We start from the raw sequence: 11,576 nt of genomic DNA on the forward strand, positions 1-11,576 counted from the left end.
TCTCTTTGTACTATAAGCGAAAAGGTCAAGTCCCAGTAAATACACAAAAACATTAGGTGTTGGGGGATATGTTAAGTTGTTCCCACATGGGTTCTTCATCCTTTTAGAATCAAATGACAAAGAAAGGCTACAACCAACATTTCTCACATTGTTGCTGCAAGTATGCAGTGACACTAAATTGCAAAGAAACCCCAACACCTCCCTACTACATGAGAAGTGATAAAACATAATTAAAACCCATTCAAATATGAGACGACATAAAATCCGCATGAGGGTAACCACTGATTGAAAAGAAAAATACCAACATTTATAAAGATAAATTGTTACCTGAGTTGTGGATGTTGATGGTATGTGCTGGCTATGTTGCCACTACTTGATCTGTTATGTAGAAAACTTACCAAAATCCTCAAAGGTCATCTGTTATTTGTGCAGTCTAACTTTGGATACTAAATAGAGTAATCAACTACAAAGAATAATAATCATTTGTTAACTAATTATCTATTTTGTTAGCAACTTTACCTAGATCACTTTCAGACATGCATATCAAGAAATAACTTTCGTTGTTATACAGAGTTGTTTATCTACCATAGAATTCCCACTACTATGATCACCATAAGTTTCAGTTGACTTGTAGTAAGCCTAAACCTAACAAAGTCAAAGAATTCGTACTCGAATCTCGATCACCTTAATTATTGGTTAATGTGGATACCTATTGCCTGCTCTGCTCTCCTTCACTGAAATTCCTCAAAAGATAAAACAAATTATTCAGAAAGTAGTAGATTCAATTGTGATTGTACAAAAGGTTTACAACACGCGTATAAAAAATATTTTGGCATTCTCTACTTAGGATAAAAACTGGTATGCCATTGCTCAATAACCTAATTGAACTAATTTAACCCATGGCATTTTACATTGTAAGAAAACCTACAAACCGAAATCCAACCACTATCTCCTAGTGTTCCTAGTAGCGAATATTTCATTGATAACGTCAATGAAGGTTAGACGTACTCTTGCCCAGTAAGAAACCAACTAACATGTGATTAAACCATGACTTAGCCATAATGTATTTACATTTAAAATCTAATAGTAGCCTAATTATTTATCATATTTGTAACAAAATTCCATGCTCAAGCATGCATGGACTTCCATTGTTAATACTTATTAGTAGTGGGATTTGGTCTTATTGTTAATTCATTATTAATTGTATACTATTAATCTTTTTTGGCATTTCAGTGAAGGGAGTCATCTAAATTAAAGGATTACTGGGCATCAAAACTCGGTTCACTTACAAATTCTGCGTAACAAAGGAGGTCCTTTTTCTCAGTGACCATATTACATCGAGGACACAACACAACTTAATTAATGAATGCATGTGATAAAAGACTCGAACAGTATTAAAATTAGCTTAATTGACATCATTTTGCATACCAGCACATGAAACAAAATTTAAGATGGTAAAAGGAGTCATACATCCTTTGAAAGTTTAGTTTCAATGTTGACGTCTAGCCTTCATTCACAGTAGCCAATGTCGAAGAGCGAAATATCTGCAAGACAGATACCAACCTACACTTAGTCAAGAAAAAGTCAAGTCAAGTTAAGTTTGAATGAGATGAGTATGGTAATGAATAGTTAGATTGTTATATTAGTTAAACCATCTTAAAACCCTGCAATAAGAAACTCCCTTTTCTCTTTGAAAGTTCTTCCGGTGCAAGTCTAAGACATTCAAATCATCCTTCATTGTTTACATTCCTTGTAGGCTATCGGTAAGTTTTAGTAGTACCCTAGCATTAAAATGAATTAACATACTATCAAAAAACTACCTCAAATTACACAAAAAAAGTGAGAACTTTTTAAATTCTCAATGAGCGCATCACTACAAAATATAAATACCTCAGTATCAAAATATCGTTAAGTGAAACTGCATAAATTCAAGAATACTACAAAGAGCGAGTTGCACTACTTTTAGTTTGAAGCCTTTTCTTAAGCTGATTAGCTTAATTTCCTTAGTGGACATAGGCAAAGTGAAGAGTTGCCCAATTATAAGAACAAAGAAGAAAGGTCATCATTCTTGATATGACTATGCCACAAAGCTATTAGTGTGTTTAACTGTTCAAGCAATAATAACAATATTGAAAAATAGTAGGTCGGCCAATAAGTAGTGCATGATAAGAAGTTTGTCAAGTCTCTATTGTATGTCATTGGATGTCCTCCCTAAATTTGACAGGTTTACAACTTAGTATGTCTTAAAAAAATATATCTAAGAGAGCTATTCTTCTATAGGTCACCTACATAAGAATAATATGAAAAACATAGTAACAAAATTTGACCCTTTAATTTATCGACTTCGTATAGCTTAATGTGAAAATGTTAAGATCATTCACTTCACTTAAAGATCAACATAATGCTCTTTGAAGGGTTTCTACATCTATTTGTTATTTATAATTCACGATCTATCTATATATTACCTTAAACATATACTTTATAAAAAAAATTACAATAAGTTCATTCACTATGTAGTAGTACATTCCTTCACTTATTATTATTATTATTTTTCTAAAATAACAGTTTTATAGAAGACAGAGACCCTTCAATGAGCTATTGTTAGATCATTCACATTCATTAACTCTGAAACTGATTTTGTTGCATTATTATTATTAGGTAGAATGTTGAACTCCAAAAACTTAAACAAATGCAACAAAATACTTAAAATAGTCTAGCAAACCAACGCGCAGCCCTGTTTCATTTCTATTTAACTTAATTTTTTCAATGGTCTTTTTCTAATTAATTAACTTAATTAAGAGGTATATTAATAATAACACTTCTGGAAGTCACATTATAAGTGATTTCGAAAACTTGGCAAAATTCACTTTTAAAGTGATGTTGAATACCTATGATATTATATTACTTTATAACTGACACGGCAAGTGACATAAAAAAGTGTTACTACATCACTATCACGACATCACTAATTAAAATGATGTTAAAAAAAATTGTGATAATTATTACATCACATGCTGAGAAAAGTGATGTCATAGTTTTCTTATAACGTCACTTCGCTGAAAGTGATGTAAAATTAGTGATGTCATATGTCATATTTGTTGTAGTGAGCGTACAATAAGTACACATATTATCACCTCCAACCCAACTATTGAATTTTGTATCCAAGTGTGTGGTCTATTTAAGATGAAAAAAGAATTGGCAGTGCTATTGCAGATCCCTACTCCTTCCTAAGGTTTCACGTTCAGATAGTTATTGTCTTCAAGCAAGAGGTTGAAACATAGCTAACACAACTTGTTGTTGGCTTAAAGACTATCAGAGCTTATCTCCAATTTGCCAAACCCGTATGTTGAGACTTTGACAGAGACATCCATTAGAGAAGCATATCATATAGCACAAAGGTCAGAATCTAATATCAGCCAATCAAGTGTATACTTATCAAGTTATTCCCCTAAAGAAGAAAAGTTGAATGAACAACTCAACCTATAGTGCCTCAAAAGCTTAGACTTTTTTCGTATTTGTGCAGGTATTGATAAAATCCTTGAGGTGAATAAGACTTATTGAGTTGGATTACCTTAAACTATTAGGGCATGAGGCAGCCTTGCCTAGTTGCCTAGTCTAAAGTGATTTAAAGAATAACACATACATCTAGATGAGATAAGACATGCTGAATATTAAAAAGTAGTCATTATTAAAGAGATGAAAATACTACCATTAATTTTGCAATCACAAAAAAATTAGCGAGTGTATAAATTGATGTTCAGCAATTAATAATAATACAAAAATACCTCGAGATGTTGAGCAGCTTCCATTGTTAAACCAACAGTTGCAATAGCTAGTCCTATTAATCCTCGCTCTAAATAAAATGAGGAGGAGATTAATTAATAATAATACGTCTAAGTTGTTATAGATTATTCATCAAAACCTTAATAGTTAGAATTTAATTACCTTCTACATGAACAAAGAGAGAACATAGTAAAGAGAGAGAACCACAAATAAAATTAAATGAAAAACTTTGGTTGGATTGTTTCTTACCGTCTCCCAACATCTTAATCTTCATGGAGGGATGTGGTCAAGCAACTATTTTGGTGTTTAGTTGTGGGGTTTTTGGGTCTAGGGCGCTTTAGCTTTCCATTTTGAGTTGGAGACTTGGAGCAACCCATTTTTCTTTTGCAAGTTTTTTTCTCCACTTCCTAATGCATTGATAAGTGAAAAAAAAAACTGAATGTACATTATATACATTAATGTATTTCAAAACTTGATAACTCCTCTATTCATTCGGCAGGGATAGGGTAATCCAATTCCTCTATTTCCAACGACTTGATGGTTGTAGTTATGAATAGAGGGAATTACTTGAGCTTTAAGTGACCCACAACTTAGACACTCCCAAACAAAATCAACATAGCACCGAAATCCCAATTCTTTATATGTGAGATCTAAATGTTCCATTTTCTATTTCTTTCTAAGAACCCAAATAAATCCTAAAAGTTCAATTCTATAAAAATCCAATCAATTCCAATTAAAAAAACACTTTAGTGAAGCTAGAGAATGTGAATACCCTGATTAAACATGTTGGTTTAATTACAAAACATAAATTTTAGAGAGAAAGAAGAAGACGCGTACCTTGATTTGGAACAGTAGTGAGAAATACTCCAAATAGATACACATCAATATGTGTACTTGCTTTGCTAGTTCTAGCAAGTTCTTGTGCAATATAGTTGAGAGTACCTGCATGGCGAGAAGTTTGACGATCAACTCTATGATCACATAATTTAGCAAGGTCAAAGTCCCCTAACTTTGGGTTCATTTCACCATCTAGTAGTATATTGCAAGCTTTTAGAGGCTTAAGTTAAAGTGTTCAAATTTCGATGACTAATGTGCAATTAAGTAATGACACAATTATTTAGTGATGCAAGTTCAAACCTGTCAACAAATGCAATCATGACAACTAAAAAAAAAAATTGTCAAAGAAGATAAAACCCAAAACCAAAAACGCAAAGTTGGAAAAATAAAATAAAAAATAAAAAACTTGTTTTTACCTCGCAATTCATGGAAGCAGTGTGTTCAATCCCTGCAAGTTATACATGAATATTTAAGCCCACCATTATCAAGTTAATTATCAGTAGATTAATATTCACAGGATGGGAGAGGCAGAAAAATTATGGGTTTTGGGAAGAAGTACAGTGGGTTACTACTTATTAGTTAGTGTTTTGTTACCGTGGATTTTTTGTAGGTTTTGTTTCCACTTTTTGTCCCTTGATTTCTCGTGTGAAAAAAAGGAAATCCCAACACCTCCCTCCTACATGAGAATTGATAAAACATAATTAAAAACTCATTCAATTATGAGAATTAAAATTAGTAGGAAAGCAACCACTGATTTAAAAGAAAAAAATACCAACATTTATAATAAGGATAAATTGTTACTTGAGTTACGAATGTCGACAGTGCTGGCTATGTTACCGCTACTTGATCTGTTGTTAGCTAGCTTAGTGAAACCCTCGAAGGTCATCGCGCAGCCTAACTTGGGATCGTTAGGTAACCTTATTGCAATTATATAACATTGTAATTTAGAATGGTGCACTTGTTTGGTGGTAGGCATAAAGTCATCTTGTAACTGAGCAGGGATATTACAATTGCTGTCTAGATTTTCCAACGCTTTTAAAGAAAGAAAGAACAAAATCAGAAATAAACCAAATTGAAAAGGTCATATATAGATTTAAGGTATATCTATAATTGAAAAGCTTTATACACAATTTGGAAAGCTCATATATGAGTTGCATGAGATCATGACGACCATCACATCCAACTTTTTTAAAATTAATATTAGTACAATTCCGATCCAATACGTTACCCATAGACAAAAATAGTCCAGAACATCGGTACTAAAATGACAACTTACATTTGCAATTAAGTTGCGACCATCGTAATATATGTGAAACATTTTCGAGTTGAGACCATCATCTAATTAGGAAAAAAGGATGTGATGGAGAAAAATAAGAAACCTCAAAGAAAAGAAGAAGAAAAAGAAAGAACCAATATAAAAACGTAACCTTGAAATATATAGATTAATCATTATTACCAATGAGTAAGGTTTCTTTTTTTTTTTAATTAATGGAAATGCCAATGGGTGATTGATTTTGAGAGAAAGGGGCTATGAGTTTTATAGGCATGCTTCATCTCAAAACTAGTAACAATACCATTTAGTAGTGCCACTAAGTTCCAAAAGCCAATCGGCAAGGGTACAACAAATAATGGGCAAAACTTTTTTAGGGTACTATGCATGCCAATATTATTACGATATATCATTATATTGAGATAAATAAACTTGCAAGAAAAAACACAACATATGAAACTTAAATTCGATAAGGTAAGACATTGTAATTAGCATTTTTTTCAGACCAACCTGTTTCAAGTCTGTAATCAAGTATTTTTTCTTAGTGATTTTAATAACACTTTTTCCAACCCAAGTAGATGGCTTATGAATATCAATCCTTGATTCTTTGCATAAGTAAAATTTAAACAAAACTAAGTGAGTAAGGGTACATGTCCATCAAAAATAATAATTGAATGTACTTAAGAAACTCAACTAAGTTTTCAAGATGATAATCAGAAGTCAATACATCATGATGCATAAGCCAATTCCCAGCCTCGCATCAACTAAAACATTTCTCACATGTACAACAAAAGGACGTGAACTCAGATTTATTAGAAAAGATATCCCTACACATCAATGCAACAACCTACACGTAATGGGATGACCAAAAATAGAAAGGTTGAACTAAGAAGAATATTCAACAATTACCACTCCTTGATTCGCATACAAAAAGTCATGAGGGTTCTGGACTCTTAACAGAACAGGATAAGTGAAAAGAATGAAAACCTTTGAAGTATTTTGCACTTATTATTCTTCTAGATCTGTCATCTCTAAGCATTTGGCGAGGAGGAGTTTTTTGCCTCCACATGCAGAGTAAACCACATATACAGAAATAGATTTTTCAATCCAAGTTGGAGTTTGTAACCATGCCATCAAAGGTGGGGTTACACGAACTAATCTCAGGGGGGTTACATAAAATTTCCAGTTGATTTACTTTGCCTCTCACTCGTTTTCAGTCTAGTTAGCCACGGTTTCTCAAGCTGTAACGCAGACATACAACAAAGAAAAATTGAAAAACGGCTCTAGTTTTGATGAAAAAGTAAAAGAAAACACACTACATCAGTAATTGTACTCAAATTTTTAGTAGGTTTTAGATCCTTTAACTGTTAAATGCTAAAAATTAAGGAGAAGTCAAGGAGGTAAAGAGAGCTCCGATCTTACTTGATTGTTGCCTTTGCTTTCTTCTTCTTATTCAGAACACCAACTGAAACAACGGAAATCTCTCTCTCTCTCTCTCTCTCTCTCTCTCTCTCTCTCTCTCTCTCTCTCTATCCATAGAATACTTTTTGTAAAATGACATGAATACCACTTGTGAGGATAGGCTTAAAAATTATATATCCAGACATGTCCACTGTCCAGTGCCACCCAGCCACCTCTCATGTCCTCCGAAACTTTTTTTAAGAATTAGTTAGAGGTTAGGCTAGTATCATCAGCTCACCATTCTCATGGATGACAATGCCAGGTCTTTATAGTCTAGGAATGTTTATAACTTGACATTTTACAACCTTCCCAACAGGTTCCAGTTTATTTTTATTCGAAAATACTGCTCAATTATCTAGGAGCTGACCAAACTCTTATCTAACCACTTATGTTTGTCTTTCAAATTGAGCAACTCTGCAAGGGCTGTTGACTTTGTAAGTTCGCAAGAGGTTTCTCTGCATCTTTAGGTAGTTTATAAAGCTTTTCAGAATTCTCAGAATGTGCATCCTGAACCTTTCTTATTGTGTCCGCAAAATTGTTTGGGTTTTTCATCTCAAAATCTTGATTATGCACGAATTCTTTTGATAATTTATCCTTTGACATCAAAGACTTATCCATTCCCACTACAACAAAGGTGTAATGCATGCAACAACCACCAAGAGTCGAAATAATGTAGTACTGTGCAGTAATATGAGTGTAACAAAATGCATACTACTGAGTCGAAGTAACAAATGGCAGTAATAAGATGATAAGAATAACGGAATCACAGACCCAATAGATAGACTCTCATTAACATTCACTAATGCAATTTTGTAAAAATCACATTGGTTAAACTTTTAGAGGGTAAAAGACACCATCATATAAAAATCAAAGCTAACTTCACAGATATTAAGATATATGAACCTCCAGCAACGCCATAGACAAAGAAAACATCCGAAGAAAGAAACTTGCATGAGGCCTAATTAGTGTGGAATGAGTGTTCCTCAAAGAGAGGAACTAAGACAGCAAAAGAAAACATAACAAAGTCACATTATAACTACATGCAATAAAGATAGCATACAATAAACCAAAATAAACCAAAAGACAGAGTGAAATAGAGAGAGATGTAAGCCTGAGTGCAATGTATTTTAGTATCCATATGGTGTCCATTGATTGAGGGGTATGGGAGAAATCCCTTTCGAAACCCAAGAGTTAGGTGGGTGAGTGAAGGAAAACGCCCAATGAATCTGTTTTCATTGCCAACTTTTTCTTTCAATTCAATGTTCAGCCACATATTCTTTAGACTGAATTAGATTGGGGGGAAATCAAAAAAGAAAATAAAAGATATTGCCCTCTTTTATTTGTCTGAGTCTTATACATACTAAGAATCGCTATGAACAGAATAAGCTCCATAACAGCATAGACTTTCTAATGGTACACTCACACACCATCCTATATTTCAAGGGGATATACCCCTATATTTAATATATGTTTGTATCACTCTGCCCATGTATTTCTTAACAAAATAGCTTTAAAAAAGAATAAAAGACCACCTTTAAACTCATCATCCTCTTGTGGCTGACATTAACACATCAAACCTACTATTGAGAAAATGTCGAGTCCTTGTGCAATATGTTCTATAGTCGTTATCAGCAATAACCAGTGTTCCTATCCATCTAAAACAATTTAGTATAATATGAAGCTATTATGCCAAGTTGCTGAATTGCCAAAATTGCTGTAAATTAAATTAGAAGTATTGTACCTTGTCTCTAGACCTTCCACTAATTATGGTAGTTGGGAAATGTCTTTCAACAAAGAAAACACAATTACGTTTTTCCAAAACCCCAAAAAATCAAGAATAGATGCGAAATAAATATGCTAAAAAAAATTTACAAATCAATTAAACTGGGATAAACATCTGTACCTGAACAAACAATTTCGTGTATGTTTCTTTATTTATGGAATCAGTCCATACTGACAAGTCAGGTGAAGAAATAAGGAAAAGAGAGTTTCAGACTTTCTGTGGTCTAAGCTATAATTTATTTTATCCAGTATGTCAATTACTATTTTTTCTTTGTCGGGTTTTAAACGAATTTCTTGCAAGCTACTCTTGTCTTATTTATCATTTTTGCATAAATAGTATATCTTGCCATAGATCTGAGTGTGTTATGCCATTACCTGAAGCGGAAGCCATGAGGACAGACGTGGGCGAGAGATGATGAGTTCCTTTAGTGTGCATTGAAGAACTCTGTGGAGTATAGAAATCTGTGAGTTTATGCTCCTTCAATTCTTTAAATCTACTTGTAGCTTAATCACCTGCGGATCATGAAAGGTCTCATTTTTTGTCAAAGATAGCATCGAGATTCGGGTCTTTGCTGGTCATTGTGACGATGGAAGGGTGAGAGTGAGATTTGAGAAATGGGCGTAGGCGAGGAGAGAAAATGGGCTGTTGAATTGAGGCGTACAATTTTTGTGTCATGGCTAGCAGTTTGGCTCGATGAAGTAGTGGGGCTATTGTGAACTCTTGCTTGGTAGGGAAGAAGATAAGAGAAATCGTAGCTTCAGGAGAAAAATTAGGTTTTCGGTAGAATTTGTATAAGGTTTATTTAATTTGCTATTTTTTTAAAAAAAAAATTTGAGGAGTCCATAGAAAATTAAGAATAGATTAGGGAGATTTAAACAAATCTGGGGAGGTGTCACTAATTATTATTCCATCCGATTTTTTAGGAGCCAATCATATTGCTTAAGGTGCAAAATGGAGTGATATGGTGAGGAGAGAGAATGTGCGTGAGTATATATATATACGAGCCAGATAGGTTGACAACCGAAAATCTAATAGCAACCTTACAACCGAAACTCACCGTTGGATCACCCAATCTAAATTAGAAATCAAAGGCCCAAATATTGCCTTAACTAAATAGAGCAGGGGTATTTTGGTAAATTACTTTCTTTCTCTTCCAATTTTCATTTCTATTTTGCGATCAAAACCCTTACCTTCTCTCTCTCCAAAAACCGAAAATTTCCATTTTAACTATAAAAAATCAAAATCAAACCGAACCCAAAACAAACTCTTACCTTCTCGCGCGCTCTAACTCTCTCCTCCACTACTAAAATCAAACCCAAAAATCAAACCCAAAATCAAACCCAAAATTGAAATTCTAAAAATCAATTTTAACAGAGCTTTGTGAATAATTGATTTTACATTTGAATCTTTTGATTAAATAATTTAATCAAACCGAAATACGTGTATAATGGAGTCAATGGCAGAAAATATAGCTATCAGTATAGAAGAAGACGTAGTTGTTGGGTCTTCTTCTACTAAATCCCCGGACAGAGAAATGCATAAACTAGTTGCTCCGTTTGTAGGTATGGTTTTTAGTAGTGTTGATGACGCAAATACTTACTACAAACAATATGGTAAACAAGAGGGATTTGAGACTCGTGTTCGATCGACGGATCGGAAAAAAAGCGGTGTGGATTTGGCTACGGACTGTTTAATGGTTTGCTCTCGTGAAGGGCTCCATAACAGGAGAGAAGTGGGAGAAGTGGGTGTTTCTAGAAATACTAGCACTATCAGGTGTAGTTGCCCCGCTAGAATGGGTGTTACGAAAAGAAAACACGAAGATATATACTATGTAAGTTGCGCTGAAAATGACCATAGCCATGGTTTGGTTAGTTCAGTAAAGAGAAATTACATGAGATCAAACAAAAATATGCCTGAAGCGGCGAAGAGGTTGACTGAATTTTTTGGTGAAAATGATTTACCAATCGGCAAAGTTGCAGCTGTTTTTAATGGGGAAGAACTTAGGTTTACAAAGAGGGATTGCTGGAACTATCATTACGGTTCGACCAGAAAAATACCTAAAGAAGGTGATACAACTGCCGTGCTTAACTATTTTATGCAGAAGAGTGTCGAGAATCCCCAGTTCTACTACACCATTGACCTAGATCAAAATGGGACTGCAGTAAACTTTTTCTGGGTTGATGGGAGGTCTCGAGTGTAGTATGAGTATTTCAGGGATGTTGTCTCTTTTGATACCACATACCGTACCAATGCATACTCTATGCCTTTTGCCCCTTTTACTGGAATCAACCATCATATGCAGTCGATTCAGTTTGGTTGCGCATTGTTACTTGATGAGACAGAAGATACATTCATATGGCTGTTTAAGGTCTGACTTGCAGCCATGGGTGGTCGTGTGCCAACGACAATCATCACTGACCAGGATAGAGCGATGACTGCAGC

At 34.1% G+C, this 11,576-nt stretch overlaps 1 protein-coding gene and 1 long non-coding RNA gene across 2 annotated transcripts; one reads left to right on the forward strand and one right to left on the reverse strand.

Moving 5' to 3' along the window:
* Window positions 1-638: 638 nt before the first annotated feature.
* LOC147512947 (uncharacterized) lies at window positions 639-1,980 on the reverse strand. The gene is made up of 3 exons (XR_015217307.1): window positions 1,891-1,980; window positions 1,471-1,781; window positions 639-734 (listed from the first exon to the last, which is right to left on the reverse strand). It is a non-coding gene; the product is annotated as an uncharacterized LOC147512947 (long non-coding RNA).
* An 8,601-nt stretch (window positions 1,981-10,581) lies between these two features.
* LOC147512948 (protein FAR1-RELATED SEQUENCE 5-like) lies at window positions 10,582-11,334 on the forward strand. The gene has a single exon (XM_086598829.1). It carries the CDS (start codon window positions 10,582-10,584, stop codon window positions 11,332-11,334), a length of 753 nt encoding a protein of 250 aa, XP_086454955.1.
* The last annotated feature ends 242 nt before the right edge of the window (window positions 11,335-11,576 follow it).

The sequence above is a fragment of the Coptis chinensis genome, chromosome 3, assembly GCF_015680905.1.
Source record: "Coptis chinensis isolate HL-2020 chromosome 3, ASM1568090v1, whole genome shotgun sequence".
NCBI classification, from domain to species: Eukaryota; Viridiplantae; Streptophyta; class Magnoliopsida; order Ranunculales; family Ranunculaceae; genus Coptis; species Coptis chinensis.

What these genes read in the sequence shown, in the direction of transcription:
- LOC147512948 (XM_086598829.1), top strand. Translation starts at nt 10,582, where the DNA reads ATGGAGTCAATGGCAGAAAATATAGCTATCAGTATAGAAGAAGACGTA.